The sequence below is a fragment of the Patagioenas fasciata genome, chromosome 2 (assembly GCF_037038585.1).
Source record: "Patagioenas fasciata isolate bPatFas1 chromosome 2, bPatFas1.hap1, whole genome shotgun sequence".
Taxonomy (NCBI): Eukaryota; Metazoa; Chordata; class Aves; order Columbiformes; family Columbidae; genus Patagioenas; species Patagioenas fasciata.
In genome coordinates, this window is record NC_092521.1 from 131,737,516 (window position 1) to 131,765,186 (window position 27,671).

At 38.4% G+C, this 27,671-nt stretch overlaps 1 protein-coding gene across 1 annotated transcript in view; it reads left to right on the forward strand.

The window, feature by feature from the left end:
* The window catches only part of RFTN1 (raftlin, lipid raft linker 1), a 98,445-nt gene that overhangs the window by 42,924 nt on the left and 27,850 nt on the right, over positions 1-27,671 (forward strand). The window contains exons 4-5 of the mRNA XM_065831869.2: positions 9,980-10,088; positions 23,746-24,169. Coding sequence (XP_065687941.1) covers positions 9,980-10,088; positions 23,746-24,169 — 533 coding nt within the window. The remainder of the gene's footprint in view (positions 1-9,979; positions 10,089-23,745; positions 24,170-27,671) is intronic.

Sequence of the window (27,671 nt, forward strand, 5' to 3'; positions counted from 1 at the left end):
GAAATCAGTGACAGTAGGAAAAAAAAAAAAAAGACATACTGTTAATTTTTTTAAATTAACCATTCTTACTACACTGCTGATAAAGAATAAATGATCCTTTTTTCATTAAGGACTGTCAGGTCCCTGGCATCTGTAGGCTGTCTATAAAACAGTTGAACTCTTGGGTAGAAGTTAACTTCTGCTTGGGATATTTATTGACCAGACGAGTGTTAATTTATGTTGTAAGGTTTTCAGAGTGTAAGTAGTCTAGCTACAGTTGTAGGATCACTAGTAACTTCACGTATGCTCTGAAGTACAAAGTGGTCCCGTGCTGGTTTCTCTAGTGGTGGTACCAGGCATTCACAGGGAGCCAAGGAGTCACCTTGGTGTGGGGCCCCTCTTTGGGCTTCCCAGACATTTTCTGCAAAACACCTGAGGCTGTAGCTCCTTTCTTACTGCAGGTGTTGCGCCATGGATGGCTCCAACATCTGCTTCAACCTGTCACTTGTACAGCCGATACCAGGTGCTGTTTTTTCACCTTGCTATTTATGTTACCTGAATGGAAAGAAATTGTTGTATTAATGCCTTTTTGGTGCAGTAAGGTTAATTCTGTGTATACAGACATAGAAATTAATATGTTCATCTTTAATCTCTAATACTTTAGTCTTTAGCCAGTGTTGCACCTTTATAAGTTGGTTTTATGTTTAAAAAGGAATACTGTTGGCTCGCATTTTGAGGCCTGTGTTTTATAGCACTGCCTCTCCAAAGCTAAGAACTACTGGCAGCAGATGATGTGCATCAGGGTCTATACACTGCTGCTATCCCTGCGATTGGCAGTGCCTTAATTTGTTCAAGAATAAAATGGAAGAAGTAATCCTTAGATATGTCTATGCATTAAAACTTACGGAAGAAGTACCTGTCAGCATTACTTCTCCTATTTTGCTGCTGTTCCAGGGTTTTAAAACACTCAGTGTGAATTTGCAATGCCATTGTACATTTAAAGTGACTTTTAAGGTTGCTAGGACAGTTTTGCGTTTAATCTGTACTGGTATCTCTGTGACTTCATTATCGTAGCTATCTAATCAGTTCTGATAATTAAGGAAGTAAGAGTCATTCCTGCTCTGGGACATCTGAGGAAATGCATTCTTAACATATACGGAAGCCATAAATGTTCAAAAGCAAAGTTGGTCTCTTGGAAATGTTAGGGAGAATATGAAAGTAAAGGACAGATTTATTTTTTCAAATCAGCAATATAATTGTTTGCATTGCAAAAAGCATCGCGTTCAGTTAAAGTAAATGAAGTAAATATAGGTGCGTATAAGTCTGTAGAGGCAGTAGACATGAAGTAGTCTACCAAGCAGCTGAAGGACTCTGCCATTGCTCTCATTAAATTTAATACAATAAATTTAAATATTTCTGTAGCACTTAATTGTATTGTGCACACTAACCAGTTGGTTGGAAGTGGTTTGTAAGTTCAGTTGTCAGATAGAGGAATAGTAACTTTAATACTCCTGTGAATACTTTCTCTTGCTAAATTTCAATGGGCTTCTTAATTAAAAAGTAATTGTTTATTGACTGTGCTGAGTTCTGAGGTACTTTGGTTTCTTGGAGAATGCATCTCATAAAAAATTTCAAAGTAAAATCTTCAAGCCCAGGTTTTTATAGGTTTATTTTTATGAAAGTAAGGAAGGCTCCAGGGGTGAAGTGTAGCCCCTGGCCTGCTGGTTTGTGTTGATTTATGCTTGAAAAAAGTTGATTCACACTGATTTATACTTGAAGACAAGAATCTCAGGAAAAGGGATATATGGTGGTACCCTGGAATGTGTGACCGTGTGACAATAAACCTCTTCTGGCGGAAAGGACGGGGGAAGGTCTGTGCCTTTGTGAGGTTCTGGCTTACCAAGGTAAGGAGAGTAGCATCTATGTCACTTATATTCCTCCAAAGAACAGAGATGGTTAGTTCTCCATGTGTGTAATAAGCTTCATCTCTTTGCCTTTTTATTTTCATACTTGCATTTTTTTAACGTAACAACCTCTGTTTAGGAGTCTTGTGCACGTTACTATTTCAGACAGTTTGTGGCTGTTGCAGATAACCTGTTCCCTGCAAAGAAATCGCAAAGTCAGCTCCAGCACAAAATAGGAACAAAACCATAGCACAAAGCCACTTTGAGTTATCCCCAGCTCCCTGTAGCGTGACACCCTTGTCTGGTATCTTATGGTTTCAAAATTCAATGGCAATTAAAATGTTTTAATTTCTCTTTCTAAACACTGTGCACCAGAAAGTAAGCTCAATTCTCTTCCACTAGGAAACATACATGGTCCAGGCTCAAACTGTTTGCTCACAACAGTTTTGATGTGTTTGCAGATGCTTCGCTTCACTTCACCACAGTAGAATGAAGGGGGGGATATAAATTGAACTCCAGAGAGGTTTTTCTCGCCGTTGTTCTATCTATGTCTTAGGACATATTCTTCTATAGGTTTTGTCTTCAATCAATAAACCAATCAGCAGGGAAACATTACCATGCAGAAGTAGACTAAGTAGTATAATTTAAGAATAATATTATTGGAGGAGACTTCTATGTTTGCCTCAAACAACTTTGCAGCTGTTTTCCCTTTCTGTAAAATAATGAGGTGTCAGGTGTTCCAGTGATTCACTTGATGAGATGATTCTGATTCTCTTTCTATAATTTCCCTATATACATTAATCCTGATGAAATGCAAACTTTCATCACTTGGCCAAAATAATTCTATTTATCTGCAAAGGAATTTGACAGACTGAGTTCAAAAGTTTAATAGTTAACCAGGATTTTTACAGTTTGTTTTTTTTTTTCCGATCTGGAATGTTAATTCCAAGTTATTTCAATTACTGGCATCTTCTGATATATAGCTAAATTTTTCTGTCCTCTGTGTCTTTTAAAGTTTGGATTTACATAGAAGATGGATTTAGAGAAAGTCGGGATTTATAGAAAATGCAAAGTAGCATGATGTAAATGCGAAAGATTGAAATGGTTTAAACAAGACACTGATTGTTGTGTAGTTTCTTTAGGCTATGTTTTCATTTCCAATTATCAGTGTCCACTTTGTATTTGCTTGATTATGTTGACTGAAGGTTTTGGGCAGCTGAGTCGGGGAAACCCTGATTTTTCACACCTGAAAGATCAACTCTCTCACTCTGTCTTTTTCTAGTCATACTAAACTCCTCTTTTAATAGCAGTGAACAGCCCTTCCCATGAAAGAAAGGAAAACTCTATTTTACCAAGGAACTTGTGAAATATAGAAAAGACATAATTATGTGGGAAGAAACAGCAGCCCCTGGAAGTGTTACATTTTGTGGAGTCCTGGTTTTGTCCTCTGACATTTGGATTTGCACATTTGCTCTCTGAAGGCAAAGGAAAATGTTTCTAAAAACATCCAGATGGTTAATCAAATTTCTGATTCTTCACTGTTTGAGACATTCAAGCTCCAAAAAGCTTTTCTTCTCTTCCAGCTTTTTTCATAGGTGCTTGAAACAGGGAGTCTTTGGTCTGACTTTGTGTAGAGTTCGATGGAGAAAGCCTTGAGCCATGACCGGTGCTGCTGCCTGGCAAGCCTCTTGTGGAGCTTCTGTGGCTATGTCTTCATTTTCCATCTGAAAACTTCTCATGCCACATATGACTTTCTGTGGCTCATCACTGTATAAATGATGCACAGTGGTCTCGAGCTTTCTTGAAGCACACACTCTGCCATGTCAGCTGCATCCCCCGTTTCTGTGTCATTTGCAAACCTGACAAGAGTATACACCGTGTCCCCTCTTCCATGTCATCATTGAAGATGTTAAACATGACAGGTCGCAGGTTGCAGACCCCTGCGCGGGGACTCCACTTCTCACTGGCCTCCAGACAGGGTGTCACCGTTAACCATGGAACTGGTTTTTACTCATCTGGTTTTCCAGCCTGTAGTACCCTTGCTTGCATACAAGAGGAGTGTGGAAGCCAGTGCCAAACCTCTTGCTAGAATTACCATCAATGACAGTCACTGCCCTCTCCCACTTGCCCAAAAATCCATTCATTTTAGTGTCAGAGGTAGTCAGAGTGGTTGAAATTATAATTTCCCCTTGCCGCATCCATGCTGACTGTTCCCAGCCCTCTTCTTCATGGACTCTGAAATGTGCTACAAAAGATCTCTGCAGAAATACAGGAAGCACAGCCAAAGGTGTATCACAATTATACAGTCTGACAGAAAATATCAGTGATCTCCTCCAGCGCTTCTGTGCTTGCTTGAGTTCTTGCAAGTAGATACTTTGCATTGGTACAATATATTTTGGATTTAAATGTAAAAGTGTGTGTGTATGTGCACCTGTTTGGTTTTCTTGTAGGATTTAGGCTTGAAGATGGCACATGTCTGACCTTGCCGTCATGAGCATTAGGATCAAACATGTTTTGTGTGCAAATGCAGTGTGTGGTGTTGTTCTCAGCAGGCTGATTTCAGCTTGCTGAAAAAATAATATACCCGAGATTCAACAGATATCTTCCTCTAGCTCAAGGGACAATGGCTTGAGGTTTTTAAAGCTTGTTATTTGTTTCAAGTTCAAAGCAATACATATTTCCTCACAACAGCTTTTAACATTGACCCAAAATAAATGTTCTTTCATCTGCGTTCTCAAAATTATAAACACTGCACTGCACATGCCTGAACATTTCTCAAGAAACTATATGCTCTCATTGAAAAAAGTTTTACTAAAAAATAATATATATTCTAGCGATAAGGTCTCCTGTATGAGAAAATTCCTAGTAAAGGCAATGCTTAGATAACGAAGTTTAAACAGTGTCATGTGGGTTAGGGTTGGGGGTTGTTATGATACAATATACCTGATTTTATTTTTATAAAAAGTGGTGTGTATGTTGGGTGGGCATCATAAAACTATGGGTTTTTAATTGCTGTAGTGCTGGAATTACATAGATAACAATTGCTCATGTTAATTACCATGACATGTTTTTTGTTTGTTTGTTTTTGTTTGTTTTAATGTAGATCAGTTTGTTGTAAATGTACAGTTATATTTTGAACAGTAGAGCTATTCTTATGTGGTGGAAAATCTCAAAACTGCACTTATATTTCTGGCGTCATCTTAAGCAACTAGTTAGAGTGTCTGCGCGGCTTACAAGTGTGCTTTCGGCTTTCTGAATTCATGAGCATGAGGGACTTCAGGAAGATTAGGACCAAATGTTGGCTCCCTCCTTTCCTTCTTGTATCTGAAAAGGGTTGGAAATAGGGTTGTAATAGACACAGAGTTGTCAGCTTTAATACTTACTGTATAAGTTACTGGTACTCTACAGCTGGTAATGGTTTATCTACCATGAAATGGCACTTAACTGCAAACAGCTGGGCAGGAAATGACAGCCTACTGAAACAACCCTCGTAAATATATTTTTGGCCAGTGGACTTCCAGTTATAAGTGAAAATCTTATTTATTCTATGTATTTTCTTTTTCCTTAGTGGCACTAGAGGTACTCTGTAGGACTCAAGATGCCACTCTTTTTCAGTCTGTGATCCTCAGCCTTTTCCGTATCAGTAACAGTTGAGGGTACCCTCTACCCCCAGCCCTGGTGTCCCTCTGCACAACACCAGGAAGACTCGAATTCCCTCTCAGCTCTTTGCCACCCTCAGTTAAGGCTGTCCATGGTGGTCACTTTGGGTATCTGCAGCGATGGAAAAATCCTTCTTCAGGAAAATTGATAAACAAACAATGAGATATGTAACAAAGGAAGAAAAAACAAATGAAGGCCCAGGGTGTGTAAGATACAGTGAAATTTTTGTTGATGTCCACAATTAACCAGTGGTTGTCCTCTCCTGGGGCTGTGGGCAGGAGACCGCCCTTCCCCACTGCAGGTAAAGCGGTGACCTTGGTCACACTGTTCCTCTCGGGTAGCCCAAAATGTCCTATAGTGAGTACAGGGTGTTGTAATGGGTCGGGGTGTCGCAGCTTCTCTGGCTCATCTTAACTTCCAAGAAGGGTACAACCTTACTGTATCCAGGGGTGGTTCTTTCACAGCTGGGCCATTTTTATTTAACCCAGGGATTTTTTTCTAAGAGGAACAAAGGTAATAAAAAAACCATGAATGTTTGCAGACAGTGAAGGAAGGAAAATCCGGTTTTCCAACCTAGGAAGAGGAAGAAATCGCTGACTGTACATCTAGAAGAAAAGGAAGATCTTTCAGACTGTTGGGGCCTACACATTTTTTTTTTTTTTAGTTAACTGATTTCAGCTTTTCTTTTTCACTTTCTGTTGAGAAATATTTTATTATTGGAGAGTGGAAGTTTACATAAAACTGTGGCTTTAATTTTAAATAATTTTATACATTGGACTCCCAGCAACTTCCTGTGCTATAAAACTGATGAGAGACTCTATAGTGTGGATTATTTGATTATTTCTTGAATGGCTGACATCAGTCCTTCTTCAGAAGAGAGCAGGGGAATGTAAGTGCAGGGACAAGACTGAAGTCGGGAGACATGAGCTCTACTTCTGACTTTTCCTCTGACTTTTGTGATCTTGACAGATGTGAGTATTTGGGGGGGTCCTAATTCATAGTCTGTAATGAAAGTGGTCCTGAAAGTAGTCCCATGAAATGAATCAAACCAAAAATACAGTAATTTCTGTTCAGTATGGAGTTTACATGTACCTATATTTAGCTACTTCTCTACAGCTATACTAATAGTATTAAGAGTTTCATGAGAGAATGATGTTTATGATGTTTACAAAATACTTTGTGATTCATTTACGAAATACATTTTTTATTGTATAGAGGCTGGAAATAACTTCTTGCCCACCTGGACTTGCTCAGAAAATTATTTTTGTGGTCTGTGAAATCCACAGCTACTTATTATTTTCATATGAAAAGCTATGGCTTTTGTTTTCATTTGTTTGTTGTTTTGACAGAATAATAGGCTCTTAAATGTTTCCTGAAAAGGTGAAAACTACCAGTATAGACAAAGACTTGCCTTTAACATATATGGACATATATTTTTACTTGAAAGAATGGAAAAATACATTTTGGTAATGTAGAGTACTTCTGTTGGAAGATTTCAACTAAAGATTTTATGGCCTTTAGCTGGATCTGTTATGTGTGTTCTGTGAATAATGTTCCTAGCAGAGTACGATGGTATTTGATGTGATTTTTTTTTCATGAGCCCCAGTGCCAAGGTAGCCCCCAGACTCTTAGAGGAAGAATTCACTGTCTTCTGTTTGTTTAAATATTTACAAGCAGCAAGCGTATTTCAAAGTAAGTGCTTGTTAAAAAGAGGAAAAATAAACAGGTCATTTTAAGCAGCGGTAGTAAGATTCCCTATGTTTTTGTGGATATAATCTGTATCTCAGATACTTGCACTCCTTCCAAAGAAGGAGGAAGCAGGTCCTCCAAAAACTACACAAAATCAGAGTCCAGGGAGCTGTTGAGGGGGAGGAGAGGAATTAGGAGACAGTGGTTCAAGGGCAAACTTTCCTCTTCCTTATACCTCTGTGTAAATCTCACCAATACAGGTTGAAAAGAATTCATTTTTACAGGTAGCCAGTGGGTTTAAACATGCAATACAGTCTTTGTCGTTCTTTTGCAGCAGTTAGAATAGTAAGTTTTTATGTCTATCACAGCAAGTATTTACAGCAGCATTGCAGATTGCACAGAGACCTGATGACTGGGTAAGGAACAGGCCTTGGCGAAAGGGTGGATGCAGAAATAGCATGGCACATACTTAGTTTCTGGGATTTGATATCTTAACTTTGGATTTGAGCTGTATTATTTCAAAGTTTCTGGGCTGGGAGTGTGGCTTCCTCAGCTGGGCTGGAAGGGACCGTGATGAGTGCGATGGGTTGTCCCAGCAAGGGAACTGGTAGAGATGTATGGTCCTCATGTTTAGTGATGTCCCCCAAAACCAGGATTGATTGTCTAAAAGGGGCTTGGTTCCCTGCTGCTTGTTCTGAGTAACCCACTTCAGATTGGTAATTATACAGCAAACAGTGCACTGAGGAACAGTTTGCTTTGTTTGATGTTGCATGGACTTTGCATTGCAATATTAAGTGGCAGTTTTGATGGGTTTATTGATTGCTAGAGCATTAGAGAACCCTAATGCGTACTTATTTCTATCTGGAACATGGCTAGATAACATCAGGGCTACATTTCCAGTTAGTCATATTCAGATCTTACTAAAAAAAATGTAGGTATATTAGTACGTACTCCGGCAGGAAGACTTTCTTAACTTTAGATTTATGTTCTCGAATTCATTGAGTTTATCTGTAGCAGAAAATCTGCATAGAATACATTATTATCTGGGACTTTATTTAGAACAGCAAAAATTGTTGTCTGCAGTTCATGTGTTGTCCCTCACAAAGTGATTCCTTTTTTCTTGACAGAGTAGTTCTTTGCTGCTTAAATTAATTTCTGTACACCTGTTACAGAGGAGCAGTGGTGGAACACTTTCAGTTGCCCAATAATGATTTCTTTAAATCCTATAAAGATGTTTGGAAAGTTGCCATGGATGCTATTAAATGTTTTGTTAACACTTGTCTCCAGAATCAAGGACAGAATGGGACCACAAGTTATATGAAGAACCTAGAAAAGAGTAGAAGAACACATAGGGAATAGATTTCAGTGTTTCAATTCACAGCCTGGTACTGCCTGTCCCACGTATCAGTGAGATCAGAGAAATGAAGGGAGAGTGTAACCTGTGGGAAAGTGGGGGGATCAAATACAAAACACAACGTCATGTGGTACTTCAGCAGATTTCTCCGCTGTTGTCCAGGAGACACCCGACCGGTTGGTAGGGAGGTGCTGACGCATCCCGTGGCTCTGGGTCACTGGTGGCATCTCAGGAAAGCCCCCGGGGCCACCTGTAGCTGCAGCGTGTTGTACGTGTTGCACAGTCTCAGCCCTCAGAACAGGACTTGCTTTTGCAATCATGGCCACCTGCAAAGCCCTTGTTTTGTTGTTTCGCTGCGACCTTGGCACTCTCGGTTCCGACTTCTGTACATTTCTCCCAGTCCTGTAGGTACCCAGCGCACCAAACGACTGCCGGCCAGGGTTAGTTCTTTATGTCAAACTAGACCTTTTGATAACTTCATATGGGATGTTAACATGAACGCTTTGTTGTTAATCCAAAGAATTATAGGCTAGCTTTTATTTCTGTACGTTCCTCCATGTGGTTTTCCTAAAGAACTGATGAATCAAATGATTCTCTAGATTTGCTCTGTTGATCAAGTGTATCAGTTTCCTTTCATGGGAGTCAGGAAGAGATGAAAACTGCTTTCAGTAGCACTGCTTTGTGGTGCACACCTACAAACTTTCTCAAGATCATTCAGGATAACTTCCAAACTTTCTCTTGGCATATTTTGACGAATACCATTATTTCCACAGTACCAGGTTGTTCAGCAAGGTCTGTGGCAGATGCCATACACTTTGAATTATTTCAGGAGTTAGTGGCTTCTGAAAGAGAAGGCTTTACATAGCTTTACATTTTTCAACAACAAAGCGTAAGGTAAGACTGAAGGACAGACTACTTTGATTAACCCTGTTTTTTAAATGTTGCTTTAGAATGGCAGTAGATAAGAGAAACGATTCTGTTAATTACTGTCTGTGAAACACACCCTACATGGGGCTGCCCAGAGCATCTCTCAAGCCATGGCATTGGAACCTGCTTTCTGCATATTCTGACTTACATCACCTGTGCATCTCCTTGGTGTTGGCCATGGATGCCAGGCTGACATAGTGTTTCTTGGCCAAATAAAGAAGTTCGGAAATCCCCAAGGAGTTCCACCATCTGCGGTCATTGGTGTGATTTCCTTCCCTGGCAAGTAGGTGAGATGCTGTAGCTGCTGCTTGTCAGAACTGTGTTGAGCTCAATGGAGTAAATGTGCTGGAACCGAAGCTCTGTCTGCAGGTTAGCTCTCCATGGGAAATATTTATAAAGGGGATGATGCCTGGGTATCAAGTGTCAAGAACAGAAATTGATTCTTTTTTTCTGTCTGTCTCTTTAGGTCTTCAAAAGGTGATGTCCCTAGTGAACGATACGTCTTGGAGGTGGAGTGCTGCTCCTTTTTAAACCAACTTTCAGATAAAAAGGAGATAGCTGATTTTATTAAAAAAGTGAGTAAAAAAAAAAGGCAAAAACAAAACACAGTATCTTTTATTTGCACTATACTTACTGTTTCTAGTTCTGTCAGTCTGACAATAGGAATATGTGTATATTTTGTGCAGTTGAAACTCTGTACTAGAATTTGATGGTTTGTAATTTTAAGTATCTAACAGGCAATTATACTGATTGAGAGAAACAAGTTTGGTCATTATTATGAGAAAATGATTTGTAGTATCATAGAGAGTGACCTCTCACAGATCATATCAACTAAGTTACCAATGTAGAAGTCAGGTCTATAATGGTGTAAACATTTTAAGTTGAAACAAGATATGTAATTTCCATTTAAGTGTCAAAATATCTTGTTGGATAATACTGTAGCTAAAAGGTTTAGTAACGTCTGGAATCCCCCAGATGATGTAAGTTTTGTTTCAGTGTCACATGATGTTTGAAGTTAGGGGTGGTACTGGTAACCTAAATACCTTCGTCATCCAGAATAGTGTTGCTTTCAATAGACTTTTACATATACTGGGAAATTTGAAAAGAACCCTGCAATTCTTTGTTTGTTACCTTTTTAAAAAATTATTTCTGATGCTATAATATTCTGGCAGACTGGAAATTAGCAGGTTGTGTCCATTTTAGTGAAGACAGATTAATCGTGCATGTTTCAAATTTTGCAGCATCTGTTGTGTCCTATTGCATGTTATAAAAATTAGCATTAAATACTATATTTACTTAGCCACATGGTGTAAGAATAGTGTGAATAGGCATACTCCCCTATCTTTAATCCATCTTGCAGTGATGATAGGTAAGAAAATTTTGTAGAACAAATTTCAGCACAGGTTGTATGAGCTTGATAGGGACACAGCTTGACAGATTGCACTCATGCTCAATCTTTCCTTTTTTCTATGAATTATAAAAGCTGAATTAAAAATAATGCAGCTATGACTTTCTGATCATCACTATCATACTTTAAGATATATAGATTTTGGTATCAGAACAACCTGAAGTTTTCTGAACACTTACTGAGATTCAAACATCTGAGTCCAAATACTGTTTCTGGTTTTATTGTGTTATTGCACTTCTATTCTGATACTGTCTTTGATTATTTCAGTATACTCACACTTAGGCAAAACTGGTGTAGATCCTGTCTATCACTTTCAACATGTTTGATTTTGTTCTTTTGAGTCAGAGTAGAAATATAGGCTTATCTGTCACAACTGGTAGCAAAATTTTATATCATTGCAAGAGAAAATTTCTTTGCATTTGTAACTTCAGAAAGAGAATGGCTAAGATAAAAACAAAATGACAACCCAGGAGTCAGCTTATTTTCATACATTTCCAATTCTGAGACTCTTTAGAATGTTTTTCTAGACATGGAAATGTTTCTGTTGGTAGAAGCCATTTGATTATGGGGTTATGTAGATGCCTTTTTGAAATATAATAATTTAAATTTCAATAGCTAAAATGTATATTTACTGTTTCTCTGTAGACTGAGTATGTCACTCATCCTCAGATGTTATTTGATGCCGAGGAATTTGAAGCTCTTTGAAGTTGTTGCTGTCAAGTGTGTGCTGTGTCACTGTCTCTATCTGATTAAACACGTTGTGAAAGTCTCAACACTTTTATGTAAATCTAACGCAGAAAACAGGACTTGTTTGGGAGTAGGAATTAATTGTCATATTAACTAATTTGTCTGAGCAACAAAAATGTCCATTGCTTTTAAGGGCATATGAAACAGATGTTTACAAACAAAATAAATGAAAAAATAAAGGATGTTCTTCAAAGAAAGAAGTAACACAAAACTGTTAGAAAGGGCAATTGCTTGCTTTCAAAAAAGAACAAGCCTATAATTCTTCTCAAACTATGGAATACAGTTCAAGTTAACAGAGTGTTGCAATTGAATAGGCAAATCCTTGATCACAGAGCTTTTCATAACAGAGGCTTTTAGCACAGGTTTACATTGCATTGCAAATAGTAAAAAAAACCCCGAACAAATAGAGTAGCCGTATTTTCAAAACAAGTCAAAATTTTCTCCAACTATGAATTTACTAGAAAAAATTCTCTAGCCTGACAAAATTAATTTTATTAATTTCATTATGCATTGTTGAGCCAGTACTGTTTACATGGAGTTTGAACGACGATGCAATTTTAATAACTTCTTTTCTCAACTGATGTTTTGTTTCACTCAAACATATGTCATATCGCATATTCACTGCTTTGCTCTTGGCAAACAAAAGACAATTTTGCAATGGCATACAGCACAGGTAATACCTTTTTTTCTTCTTCTGTAACTCCATATAAATGTTTAAGAGTAATGAAGTGGAAACAGGGATGTTATCTCACCTGGAGAATTCTTCTCGCTCACTGAAACAAAGTGCTTCAGTACAACACTGACTATAAAACATTTAAGAAATGTAAAAGAAGACTCTCTGGTCAAACCTCTGTTCTGTTGCTGAGATCCTGCTGTGCTTTGGGACTCTGTCCCAATTCTCTACTCTCTTCTGTACATTTTTGCCATGGCTATGGGTTCTGACAGTGGTGAGAGCCATTGGAGACAGGAGACAGGGATTAAGGTCACGTTGCACAAGATTCATCTTCCTGTACCTTCAACTCACACTGACATCACTGTGTTCTATTTATTCTTTCATATCAGTGTGGATCTACTGAAGCTCAACATGTCCTCAAGAGGTCAAACAGTCCCATGGTGTCTTTGTCATTTAATTCATGGGCAATGAAAGAAGATGTATATGTACTTTACTGCTGTATTGGTACTAGCACTCCTGTCTTCAGCTCTCAGGCAAAACAGAGATTAAAGATTTGCTCATCTGCTTTTTAATGAGCAAAGCTGACTTCTGAACTTCTGATCGCTGTTGCTCAGATCATTCTGAAGTTGTTGCAAGTCAGAGATGTTACTTCTTAGATACTTCACTTTGTAATACTTTGACTTGTGTCTCATGTAAAATAGGGTAGCTTTTAATTACTTCCTTAGTCGCTCTTTATTTCTGTGTATCCTGTTAGTGTTTTTTTCATCTGAGAGTGTTATCCTGAATCTGCTGAGACGAGTAAGGGAAGGAAAAACTAGGCTGACATCCCAAGAAAGGAGTTATTTTGGATACGCAGTCATATATGAATGCCAAATATGTTTCTCATGACCTTGGTTTTCCACATCAATCTGAATTATGTGCTCTAGAAGAACTGTAGCAGGCAGAAGGTTTTACTCGTATGTTCATATCTGTGCAGTGTTAGTGAAAAGTTAGGAAATTTACCTTTTCTCCTCAGTTCTGACGTTTTAAAATTTAGGAAGTACATCTTTGTATCCTTGGTCGCCTGCCGCTTTGAGAAGGAAATTCTTGTATGTTAATGTTTTTTCAGTTTGACCCCATTGCAGAGGTCATATTTCTTGTCCCTGTGGACTCATTACCCTTCCCTGGGGAAGTACGATAAGCACAGAAAAGCGTGGTTCAAAAATGCCGCAGCTTAACTGACATCCAAGTGCAGGCATCTTCCTTTTGTGTTCTTGACCAGACAAGGACCTCTCCCTGCTGGTCTGTCTTTATTTGACTCAAAAATGAGGACAACTTTTTCCAGCCATATGGATGAATCATTGGGTTTGCATTTTCAGAAGCGGACCAGTTCAGGTTGGAAAACAACTGCCATCTTGAAACACCTCTGTAATGCTTATCTTACCGTGAAAGTGTTTGTCAAATCTGCTCATTGCTCTTCTCTCTGTTCATAGTCTTGGCGAACTTCAGTGAGCGAAAAAATGCCAACAGAGGCACTAGCTTGAAAGTCACTAGTAACATGTCGCTCCAGAGAGTGGTCCTCTGAACAGCTTCTGTAGTTCAAAGTACCCTACAAAGAATTTTGACTCCTGCAGATGGAGTCGCTTTGCCCGTGAGTTTGTGGACATTTATTTTCTAGGAATAGCATTGCTGGGCCTGGGAAGTGATGGTCCCTCTCAGACTTAAACAAATGAGACCTCAGGGAGGAATGTGCCAACAAAAACACATCGCAAGGACGCTGCCACCCAGGTGCTTGTTCTAGAGTTGGCATCTGAAACAGTGACCACCAGTTCTCTCTGGTACAAAGGCAAGTTGCGTAGGGAATTGGACTGCTTTGAAAGAGTGGCTACACAATACTAACACTTATATAAAGAACTCACAGCCTACATTGCTAAAAGGATCTACTGTATTTGAGCCCGTTTGCCAGTTTTATGGAATATATTGTACAACTGGTATTTGCCGTTGCTGTAATTTTTCTAAAGTTTTTTTTTTTTTTTTAAATATGATAATGAGGAATGAGTATGTTTCAAGTGTTGGTTTATGTACTGGAAATTAATACACTTTAAACTGTAGCTGAACTCGGTGTACTCCTGAAAGGTGAGGCATTTTTCAGAGGGGTTTGATCCTCCCGCCCGTCACCTGCCCTCTCTCCTTTGGAGGGAGCAGCAGGCAGGAGACGGGCTGAGCAGTTGGGAACGCAGCCACAGGTCACTCTCACCACTTCTTTTGCCATATCGATGTTTTTATCAAACTGTCTCCAGATGGTGAAGAATTTTTATGTTAGTGTTGCTGGTCAAAGAGAGGTTAATTCTCCAGCTTCTTTTACAGTGCTAGGTAGAAAGAGGGCTGGAGGACTTCTGTTTCTCCTACAAAATAAAAACTAAATGCCTCTATGAATTCTCAAGAGCTTTTGAAATCTTTCCCATAAATGTTCCCAGTAAAGGGAGTGATTCAGCCCAGACTTGGCTCTTCAGTTATTTCCTACATATTTACATCAGAATGAGCATTTGTCTGGTATCATCAAAACAAGGGACTTCCCATATCCATATAGTGTGTGAAAGTGATATTAAATGATTTTTGAACTCTCTACTTCTGAGTTTTAATACTCTCTTCAGCATCTAACTATGAAACAGCAAGAAGATGCAGAATGTGAAAAAATGTGTCATAGGACAAATGCATCCATAATGTACTTTTGAATATATATAAGTATTTGTGTTTGTAACAGTATGGCAAGGAAATGAGAAGACAAAAGTCTAGAATTTCTCAGAAAAATGAATGTGAAAATTACGCATTTTGTATACTTTCTTACTTTTATTTATAATAGCTAAGAAAAATATTGTTCTTTTCATAGCCGTTCCAGTATTTCTCACATTCCTGTATGTATCTTTTGTTTGTCATTTCTTGTTCTTCATCTCTAAATCTTTGGATTGAGATTTCTTTTTTAGAAGGAACAAAGAGATACAGCTTATGTGTTCTGAAGAGCACTAGACTGCTGATGGATTTCTTGAGTCTGTTGCAGCCTTACAAGGATCTCTTCTGTGAAGTCTCTGATTGCTCTGCTGGTGCCAGGGTTCGTTAGACAGATATTGTAATCCAAAGCATTATTCTTTACTTCAGATATGTTTTAGTTGGCCTGTTCAGAAATGTCCTGCAGGGTACACAGTCAGAGCAGGTGGCGGTAAAAGACAGAAGAGGGGAAAAATTGAGCCTTTAATATTGCTCAGAGGATTGTTCTTCAAATGAATAAGCAGTTCAAATTTACTTTTGTGGCTAGAAAATGACCCCTCTGGAGTACTGTTTATTACCTAGGATTTCTTATCTAGATGTGATCTCAACCTCTTCTAAAATCGTTTCCATCCTTAAAACAAACAAAAAAAAATCCCACTCCAAAACCTTGCCTCTCCAGGGTATTTGCAAATGAACAATACAACACTTATTTCTTTAGCGCATTGTAATGAAAACCACTGCTGAGTATTTAGCCAACTGCTTTGTTTTCTGCATGTTTTCAGTGCAAACAGAGCCTCTATTTTATTTTTAAGTATTTGGATCTTAGAAGTAGATATGGCCATGAAGCAGAAGTTGAAACTTCACATCAATGGTTCAGCTGTTTGTGATCTGCTGTGATAATATTTATTAAAGTGCATTTTGTTAACAGTTTGTAAGTGTATATATAGCAAGAGATGGTAAAAAATAGCATATACTGTATTTTAAACAGACTGGTGTGAAGGGAAACATCTGTTCCTGGTTAAGCTTCTTTCAACTTGTGTTCTTTTGACTAAGCCCTCTAAGAGTGGTGTTGATATATATCTTCCATGAACACTGCAAAACTATTTTCAGGACTCTCCCAGGAGCCTGGTCCTGCTTTTATAATCCTTTGCCCCCAGCAGCTTTCAGAGTCATCCTCTTGACCAAGATAAAAATAGATGTTATAAAATCAGTAGTCAGTGCTTCTAATGATCCCACTTCAGTCTGGTGGGAAAAATGGCTTTTTTAATAACAAAAAATATGATAATATTTTATACTGTGCTAAAATAAGATATGAGCAAATTTTTCAAATTGTAATTTTGGCTGCAAGTAACAGATGGCTTGATGAAACAATGCGATTTTAAAGAAACACTCTTTGGTTTATATGAAGATGGAAGAGTTCCCTGCAAATTAAATGTAAAGTCTGTACATTTGAGACTGAATTATTAATTTTTAAAATATTCCCATTGTCCTGAACCTTTCAGTTTTTGTTTTCATTGCTTAGGACAGAGATGGACTAAACCTGTGTGCCAGTTTTGAACCACTTTAGTGCTAATGACTCTTTTCTCATGTTCCACAAAGAACATTGGATTGTGTTCATCCAGCTAAAACGGTTGTTAGATACAGCACTCAACCAAATATTTCTATATCTTTATTCTCCCCTTGCTTGTGTTCACCCATTAGTGCGGGAGTTTCTCTCAAAAGGTTCATATACGAGACGCGAGCTTCTTTTTGAAAATGCCCATTCTCTAGAGCAAGCACTTGGGACAGAGTTTCTACAGACTTTTTTCTGACAGTGTATATCAAATATTTGGGTTGAGTCAACATAGCTGGCTGCTCCATAGCAGTTTATCGCAGGTCTAAAACAGCTTTTAGGGAATAAATCTTAAATGACGTGGATAAATTCAGGATTTGTTTTCAGAGTGGAAGAACACAGGTACATTCCATGGCCTTTGGGCAGGTACTGCAGTCGCTGAACCTTTGTAGCCTGTGTGCAGCCATGTTCGCCCTTTGCCAGCTCTGTGGAGGAACAGATGCTAAAATAAGACAATAATTTGAGAAGAATCATCGCACCCAAGACCACAGCGGATGAGCCAGTGTAGTTTCCAAGAGCTGTCATCTAGTGAGATACGCTGAAAGGAACGAGTGTACTTGCACCACGCTGCACTGCATGTTTAGTCTGGTTGTATTGTTCTCAGGAACGAACATACTGCCTTGGCTCCAGTAGCAGGAGGCATATAGCTCACTGTAACTTAATATCTCTTGGCAGCACTGTCCTAAGAGCCTGTCTTCTGTGTTATTCACCATAGCAGGAGGTTGTAGTAGCTACTTGCTTCACTACATTTCTCTCTCTTCTGCTCACAGGTTTCAGTTCCCTTTTGCAGAGGCTGCTACCACTGAGCAGGTTGTAAAACTGCAAAGCTTGCTTTCTTTTCCCTGTTCAGTGCCTTGTTGTGCTCTGCCACAAATGCAGTGAGAGCTTCAAAGTGTCGAGTCAATGGTTCTGCTCAATGGGCTGCATACCGCAAAGAGGGAAAGGCAGCATACATCTGTTTCTGCAAGAAACTAATTACTTCTTAACTTTTAAGTTCGTCTTTGGGCTCTATTATCTTCTCTTGGATCTTCCAACTTATTTCTAGTACTCTTATCTCAAGTTCCTAAACGGTAAAGTTCTGTTCAAGGTTTTAACTGGAAGTGTCGATATAAACACTGTCAACAACGCTGCTGAAAGGATGATTCTGTGGTTTGGCATTATGGTAACACTTTTCAAGGCGCCTCTCCACTGTTTGATCCCTGATGGTCTACTTTTTGTATTTGACAGTGAAAATACCTGGTAATTTGAAAGCTTGAATGCAGACTGGGACTTGACTTTCTAAAAGCTACATTTATATTTACTTATATTTATGTGAACATCAACTGTCTGTCTCAAATGAAGAATTGGCGAGTGTAAACCTGGAAAGGTAACATGGTTTGGAAATCTGCAAGTAGTGAAACAGAATCTCAGGTTAACAGGACAGAGAAATGATGAGCAGTTGCTGCTTTGCTGTTTGATGAGTAGAATTATCTTCTTTAGTAGCTCAGTAGCAGAGATGCAGAAATGCCAAAGTAACAAAAGTTTTGAGTTGTTTAGAAAGAGCTAAACCCCTCCTTCAGATCATTAGCTAAGCTTAATTGGTTTTAAAATAAGCAGTAAACTCCTGATGATTGCTTGTCTTCTCAGGAGGCAGCATGTGAGACCTACAAAAATATCAGAGGCAAACTAAAAGCCTGTCTTAATTTTAAACATCTGTTTTCCCAAATGAACAAACTGGAAGGGGGATGTTCATTCTTTGTGATGAAACATGTACTACTAAATATTAATGAAGGAGGACACAGTTGGAAGACTCTGGTATTGAACATCCTTTTTCCAGTTCCAGCTCCTGGAATGCAGTACATAGCGTTCTTCTCAAATCACAAGATCATGTTCCTTACATGAAGACGCTGGGTGCTATGTCGGTTGTCAAAGGAGATTTGCTTGAATCCTAAAAAGAAGGTAGAAACATACAGCGGTCTTGTTTCTATTACACATTATGAGATCTAATGCCTCTAACATTGTTCTTTTAAAAGCAGCAACCAAATAAACAGACAGACAAGAATTTATTTTATTGGCTAAGGCAGCCTAATGCTTGGCTTAAAGAAAAAAGTTTAAGATAGCTCTGAGCAAAATTAACCCAGCTATTGTTTCCAAGGCCATATGTTTTCCCATCAGTAGGACTAAGTAGCAGTCTTTCCCTTAGTTTGCTGCAGAGCTAACTAAATGCAGCTGACCATCAGAAAATCAGTTCGTTGCACAGAGGGAATGTTGTCCTTTCTCCAAGCACGTTTTTGCTCTGTGTGCTCTTCATAAATTGTTTCTGTTGTTTGTTTTTATATTAGCAGCAATCCCTTTTACTGGCTTTCTGTGGCATTCTTTCAGTACCTTGTTAGATCATGAACCGTTTAGCAAACCTGTTACTGAAATGTTCACTCCTAATGCCTAGGTTTTGAAGGTGGGTTTTTCCCAGATCATCAGGAAGTGTAAGCCTTGAGACCATTTAGGACTGCTATAAACTGGAGTGCCCTGATGACATTAGTAAAACTGCTTTTCTTCTGGATGCATCCCAAAAATGTCCAGCTCCTAGCATACAAGAGTTAAGAGAAATTCCTAACACTTATTAAATCATGTGTTTGAAGTTCCTTATCCAAGAGAGAGATCCTCAGTATTAAATTGCTGTGTGTTATTTCCCATGTTTATTGATGTGGGTGGAATACTATCCTGAGGTTGCGGGAAGTTGCTTTGCTGTGTGCCATCCCATGAGAGAAATGTACAGAATCTCCCTGTAAGCAATTACTGAAGCTGGCAGAAGTACATGATGCTGTTCTGCATGGGATCTATATCCCTGAGCTTCTGTATTTATAAGTTGAACTATCATGCTTGCTATGAATAGGAGATTATTACACAGCTGATAATGCAACAAGAAACACAGACTCACAAGGAATATGTGAACTGTACAATGAACTTGCCAAGTGTCTTTATTCTAAAGAGGTTTGAAAAGAAAATCTGTATGTGGCTGTTCAAAAATGAGCTTCCAACCTGGAATCTCTGCACTTCTTTCATGCTTGTGAGGCCTGTAGTGTAAAAACAAGTAGTTTTCAGAACAGAGGATTTCATCATAGCGTCATTTTGTTTGGAAGAGACACTCATAGAGTCCAACCATAACCTAAGTCTGGCACTAAACCATGTCCCTAAGAACATCATGTATACATCTTTTAAACACCTCCGGGATCATTCAGCCATACTGTTGCCAGGTGTGGTTTTACGGATCTTTAAATTAGACTGACAGCCATTTTCTGATTAGGTAGGGAGCCTTGAAGAGAACCAGAAGTATTTAAAAATATAGGACATAAATTTGCGACATCAACATAATGTTTAGTGGTGCTGCTTTGTGCTGCTGATGGTTCCTTTTTTCCAAATGAAGTATAAAAATAGCAGTCAGTCAATTCTGAAATAAACAATAACACTTGACAAATGTTGAGAAATGTTAACACAAGTGCCCTGGCTAAAATTCAATTAAGGTAGAGACATCAGGGTTGGACACAGTGCTTGTTCCTATTCCTGCTAGAGTTAGTAAGAGATCTGATATTTATTTCACAGATAGCAAAGGCTAAATCTGTCATTTTTTTCCCTTCAGAGAAAATGCCAGGTTTCTAATCAAGCAAATTATAGAGATGACATTAAATTCTTTAACTGCCTCGGCCCTCTGTACACATGAAACTTCAGCCCTCCTTCAAGCAGGTTCTATTTTTAAACAGGCATAAATGCAATTTGTTGCATGCCAGTTATAAACTAATTTGAATGTACCCACTTGGGTGTTTATCCAGATTGAAATAAATGAGTTAAGTTCTGCTTCTGTTGTTGAACAAGAACATCTTTTGTGATGGAGACCTGTTCTTGTATTTGTGGTTAATATAATCCAACCAGCACTTTATAAGGCAATAAAAATGTTTCTGTTCCTATCTGGGAAAGAACCAAATAATTTTTTTTATTTATTGTTAGAATTTCCCTATTAAGAAATTCCCAAGTTGTAAAGAACAAGTATGTAGCATATCTAAAATATTAAAAAGGTCAGTAAACCAGCTGAAATTAGTATGGATCACCTAATGTAAGGGCATTTTTAATCTAGCTTTTTTCTGACGTGATAAGTGGTGGAGATGCAGTTGTTCTGCTTTTTATGATTCTTCCTCTTGTTTAGTCCTACAGTGTAGTATGACAAGGACCTTTGTTAGTACTCTTTGTTTGCACTCTAAACTGGCACATAAAGACAAATAATTGCAGTATTTATCCAACCTAGTGTATGTTCTGAGTGACCCTGTCCGAGCAGCATCAATTCTTCCCATTAGGTTCAACTTTCTCCCTGCTTTCTCCCCTGCGTTGCCCTTGTACTGATTCCCAGCACCACATCTGTTGAGATATTTTCTCAAAAGGTGGAACAGGCGTATCTGTCTGTGTGCACCAGTGCAGATGCCCCAACGGGTCCAAAACCCACCAGTGGCTGCTCGAACAGCCTTTCTGCCCTGTGTACCTCCTGGGTACTGCCTGTCCAGGCACTGAGGTTTGGGCTTCTTTAGGTCTGAGTTTTTGTTTTTGATAATTCAGATATTCAATATTTCAAATGCAGGAAACAGGAAATGTGAATGTATACTGGATGGCATAATTCATTCTGAATGTGGAGGCAACTAAAATTTCATACTATTCAAGCTCTCAACAGGATGCTGAAAAATCAAATTCTCTTTGTTTGTAGTCTAAAGATGTTCAGGCTTTATCCTTTATTTATGATGAGAGCTAGCCCCTTCGTGGTTTTGTGGAAAGTTGGAAGGAAAGACTGTTTGCGTCTGCTGATACATCACTTTGCTGTTCTGCTACTTACATTGCCCTGTTGATGTAACATTTCCTGCTAAATTTGCTTTATTGAAAACAATGGGATGCTTAGTTCTCCTTGTGTAATTGGGAAAATTTGAAATACAGATTTAAACAAGATTTTGTGTTCTGTATACTGCTGATTAACTTGTTGGGAAAGGACCTTGAAGATACAGTAGTCTCTTTTTCCAATCTTTTTGCTAAACTATTAGGCTAATATGGCTCAGACTATCATTGAGTCCTTAGTTACTTCTATTTCCCTTTTGAGAACAAGAGTCTCAGAAGAAAATCCTCAGTATTGGGTATTCCTTAGGACAAACACTATTTTTTTGAGTGAGCCAAGACTGCAGAACTTTAGAACAGTAGCTGTGAAAGCTGTTCTCATCCAAATCACAGCGTGGGAGAGCCTGGTATAGATTGACAAGCAGCCTTTCTTGACCAGGACCAATGAAATTACTACGTATGTACTGTCCTCAAACTTAACAGTTGTGTACTAGTTAAATTTCTATAATTAGCTGCCCTGCAACCTACTAAACAAATGTGGTGTGTCTGTAAATTAGTGATTAGGGATGAACTGAATTTGCAACTCTATCATTAACTGTATAAAAAAAGTATTTGTAAAGTTACAACAGGGAGTTAGGGCCATTAAGCAGATTCTGAATGCATCTATCATTGACATTCACTTAAATCTAGTTTAAAGCTGGTTACATGCTCGCTTTCTTTGTAGCAAGAGATTCATTTTGTCAGGATACTACTAGTAGTATTTTTTTTGGAGGTTATTGTCTTCTTTAGCAATGAACTTTAGTTAAGTCAACATCCTATGTTCTCTGGGCTAAGCACCTGTGAAGAGTCTTAGCTTGTTTCTTGGAGAGCTCTGACAAAGTTCCTGTGATCACAAAATCAAGAGTTAATTTAACATGGAAAATATATCATGGTTTGAAGAGGAAGTTCTCGTTGTTGATCAGGTATCATCTGTAGGTTTGTGTGTTAGAAACAGTAATGTGTTACCAGGAAGTAGATGATTCATTTCGGAAAAACAAAAAATTCTGGGTAAGAAAGATGCAGAAATGAACTTCCTCTTATACTAAAGAAAAAAAAAAAAACACAAACACCAAAAAAGCCCAAAAAACTTGTACGAGATTCTATTTACTTGCTATTTAAAAAAAGGTCCTCGACTGTTTCACCTAAGTTTCATACTAAGTTGAGCCTCGGGAAAGAATTAAGACACTTTAACTCTCTGGAATTACATGGTCTGCAGAGAAAGTGAAATTATTTCTCTGTTCTCAAGGCATTTCTTTTTATAATATATGTGCTTAGACTTTTTACTATATAAAGACTATTAGTTACTTGGAAACCTATCCTTTTCAGTGGGCAATTTTGGTAAAGGAATCAGCAGACCCCCATGTTTTCCCCAAAGTCTGGCTCTCGCTGCAGCTTCTCCTGGGTCTGAGGGATTGAGGCTGGTGACTCCAATGGATGGTGCATCTGGAGTGCTGGATCTACCTAAAAGAGATTCCTTTGCTTGGTCTTGAGCCTTCCTTAGCTAACACCAGTTTTACCACATTGTCATTACTACTAGGCCAGTGCTTTTTTCTTAGAATCTTTTGTGATTTGATTCCTTCGTTTTCCTTCTTTGCTCATCTCACACCTTTTTCTATTCTGAGTTCTCTGTCTTTCCAAAAGCAATGTATTAAAATAGCTTTGCTTTCATATACTCATTATGTGAAAGTTTGCCATTTGTGTCTCAATCCAAAGTAGGAAAAACAACAACTGTTGCTCTAAAGGTGCATATAACAGAGGGAATTAATAACCGTTTCCTGGCATAAATGTCATAATCACATACTTAATGCAGCAGAAGGTGTAATGTTAAGTCACTGACTTCATAAGGTTGATACTAAAACTTTGTGTGCATAATACCACTTCTGATACTTTATCCCTTGCGTGAAGACATGTGTAGGCATTTTCTTGTGTTTTGTTTTGGATTTCCCCCTCTCACTTTCACATTATTTCGGATGGTCCAGGGAGCTTTTCATCCTGTTTCTCTAGAATATAACTTTTAATGTAAATTTAACATGACAATTTCCTGTGGTCGTGGACAGAAGTAGCAAAATGGCATGCTAGCCATCTTGAAGGATGTTATTTTCTGTATTTCTGTTTAGCTATGACAGCTTGACAGTTAAAAATCCAATCTTCTTTGACTTGTAGATTCAAGATGCTGCAAGTCAAGGCTTGAAATTTGTTGGAATTATACCTCAGTACCACTCCCAAAAGAACTGTCTTGTCAGCACCTCCCTGACACCTGCCAGTAACAACTCTGTGCAATCAAGAGATAATAAAAATGTTTCAAATTACCCCAAGAATCACGCTTCACCGGATGGCGAGAAAATAGATGCCGTTAATGGATGTGATACTCCAGCCCTGAGTGAAGAAAGTGCTGACGAACGTGCCACATCCAGGGAGGGCTGCAGAGGTGAAGGACAGGCTGACGAAGAGCTGACGCTCAGGTCTGCGGAGGGAAAGGAAGAACTGGCTCAGCACGCAAACCCAAGTGTAACAGAAGCGGCGGACAAGCCAAACGGGCTTGCAGAGAATGAAACGCCAGCACGATGCTTAAAACCACTTACTGGCAGTAAGTATCGTAGTGACCTCCCATACATAAAAGCCAAGTTAAAATTGCCTCAATTATGTTCCCGGCTCCTTTGGTGAGTGGGGATGCAGGGAAGACCTTACCGCTGTAATAGCGAGGGAAAGATGCACCAAATGAGCCACTTAACCTGATTTCAGCACGGTTACACAGTCACTACGGCTGAGCTAAGTCAGACGGCAAATTAAGAGATGATATAAGCCAGTGCAATTTTTTTATGGCCCGTTCATTTGCCTGAGTGTAAAGACATGCTTTTTGTCTGCTGTTCAGCTGAATTGGTTCATTTCTGTATTTGTGTATTATCTCAATACCCTGAAAGCTCTTGATCTTTGTATCTTTTTTGTCCATTTGAATGAAAAGCTCTGCCAATGTGCCATACAAGGTTTTTGCAGCAATAGAGGAATAAGTCACAAAGCCATGTCACAGTTAGTCCCTTTGTAGCAGGTGAACAAATAGTTGAAACCACATCAGGAACAGCAGGAATATATGTGATCTGGACTCTGAAGTCTCCTTGTGTCCTATAGTCAGACTGGCATCAGTGCTACAGTCAGAACTGTAATTACTAGAAAGCAGCAGTTATTGTTGTTAATGGCTCATGTTTGCTAATTCATTATAAAGGTCCTCTTGATAATGGTGTTCCTAATAATTTGCCTTCCAATTCTCATTTTTGGTAAGATTATTCTTATATCGGTTTTCTTTCTTTCATTTCTTTGACAGATTTCTCCTCAGCTGTGTGTTCCACTTCTAAGTATCATTTTATGCCATCAAAAACCAAAAGTCTCAGCTGAGGTCTCAAAGTACCCTCTTTATAGTGTTTGTTGCTTGGAGAGGTTACTTCAGTAGCAGGAATTGTGGTTCAAAATAGGATGCAGACCAGAGTAATTTAGAAAATGAAAAGTCATCAGGAAAAAAAAAAAAATTCTTGCCCCATTTCTAGTATAAACCTCAAAATATTTGTCTTTCTCATATTTGCTTAAATCCTAGAAAATTGTGTGTATGCTTATTTCTCTTACCACTTTGCTTACATTCCTTACAAGCTACAAATCTTTGTAGGGAATTCCCTGTACCTTTCTTTCAGCTGGTACTGTCCTTGACTTTATTACCCCATTCTTTTTGTCTTACATAGATTCAGTCAAACAATCCTACCCCTTTGGGGATTTTGTATATAGGACTGAGAATGACTTTGCATTGTACCTTCCTTGGACTATTGTCTTGGTTTCCGTTGCATTTGGTGTAATTAGCTTTTTGCCGTCAGATTTGGATCACACTATAGTAACCTTGCACCATACTTTCTTCAACTTTTAGTGGGCAGGGGGGCAGCCAGATTTGATCAAAGCATAGCTGTTATTTGAAAAATTTGTTCCAGTTTACACTAGAATCTTACACATTATAACATCTCCATTAGTTTTATAGTTCTAAACTAATTATCTCCAAGTCTAATCAGACCAGTTCTTTCTCTTTTTATATATGCTGTCTTTGAGAGAGTTAACCTAGTGAGTTTAATAATCTTTTTTTCATGCTATTCTTCTCTACACTGAACAGTGGAAATCGGTCACTACAAGTAACCTTGTTATTGATATTTCTGCTTAATGCGAAGCTGATCACCTCCAGTCTTCCTAACTGCTATCTCTTTGTAACACCCCAGGATTTAATTACAGCTGCTGATTTGCCAGATAAGAGGTTTTATTTTAAAAATGCATCTAGTTTCCTTATTTATCTTTCTCTCTCTGAGTACTTTTGTACTTATTTATTTCTCCTACAGTTTTTATTTTAATTGGTGAGTTATGCAAATATTTTCCAAGACTGAAGATTTGAGAAGGCAGTTTAATGTGACAGTTCATCTATAGCAGGATTTTCCCAAATCACTAAAATCTATTGCCTGTACAACACTACTGATTTCTTTATTACTCTTGTATGAATTTCTGTTATTACAGCACTCCCTTTTCCTCCCATGGAAAATGTGTTTCAGTCTTTGGCACCAGTTCTCCATCCTTCCTTGGGAACATGAAGATGGAAAGCATCAGGTGTTCTTGGTCGTTTGTGCTGGAGTTTTTTTTTTTCTCCAGTTAGCCTACTTGTTCCACCAGAAGTTACTACTCTTGAGCTGCTTCTTCCCTACATAAAACTTCAGAAGAAAATGCAATATTTCTTACTGTTCGTGGAATATCAATTTTGTTCTTAATTTTAGGGTTTGTACTATTCAAATGTTCTTTTTGTGCTTCTTCATTTTTTTTTTCCTGACTATTTTGTAGTGCTCATTCACCTTCCCTTTTATTAAAGGGCTCTTCAAAGCAGTGTTGGAAATTATTTGCCTGCGAACAAGGCACAGAAATTGTAATGGTATGTCCAAAAGCACTGTGTTACGTAGGGCCAAACTGCAGGTGTCTTTATCTGTGCCTGAGCAGTCAGGTTTGCTGGTGCAAACTGTTGTCAACGGTGACTTGAACAGTGGTTGGGATTGGTGTGCTACACGGTCAGGTTTGGTGACAAACCAAGTCAACCACTGAAAGACACATTTGAAATGCATGTTGTCAACAGCCCAGTGTCAAATCCAAATTATCATCTCCCTATGGTTTTCCAGTTCCATAATTTGCTATTGTTAATACATCTTCATACACCAAGAAGATCTCAGTTTCCAACATGAGCCTGTTTTGGGGGTCAGAATCAAACTATCGTAGATGTTTTCTATGTATGCTCTTCCGAGGTAAGGTTATCATGTTCTTCTTCTGAAAGAAGTGGTAAATGCAAGAGGATTCATGTTAACAATTTATTTCTTTCTAATAGTTTTGAATCATGGGTCGTGTCTGAGACCGTTAGGTTTATTTTTCAAGTTTGGTTATGTTGTGGGCTTCCTGCTCTGTTAAACTGCTGCCAGCCTGACTCTGAGCATCTCCCTTCTAATATCTTTTTCAATTTACACACTAGTTCTTGCTCAGTGATGTTTGTTGGAGAGCAATCCTAACATTTCCCTTGACATCTCCTTCTTCAATACTTGAGATTAGAATATAATAACTTGGAAACATGAGGAGCTTATTGAATGAATGAAATTCATATAATGTCTTTACCTTTTATATTAATTTATTTTGGGAGAATTTTTAGCATTTGGAAGTCAATAGAAATTTTACCATTGATTTCCATGTCCATTAATAAGTAAAACAATAATATAAAATTGTTTTATTGGTAATTTTATTGATGGTTGTACCCTTCTGAGAATTTGGAAGATGCATCTGTACTTAAACTTGCTTCCAATTTTAGGGCTGTGTCAACAGTGACTATTTTGTAATGGTAAGCCTCCATTAACTTCTGTGATGTACTAGAGGGGATATGGAGCAGAGTCTAGAAAATGGTCTCATTTGTAAGACCCTTCAAAATTCCACTTTCAAAATTCATTTGCTGTTGTGTTAATGTCTCACCTTGGCTCAGACCCAGAGTAAATCAATGATCCAGCTAGCATAGTCTCTACATTAATGGTTCATTGCGTTTTCTT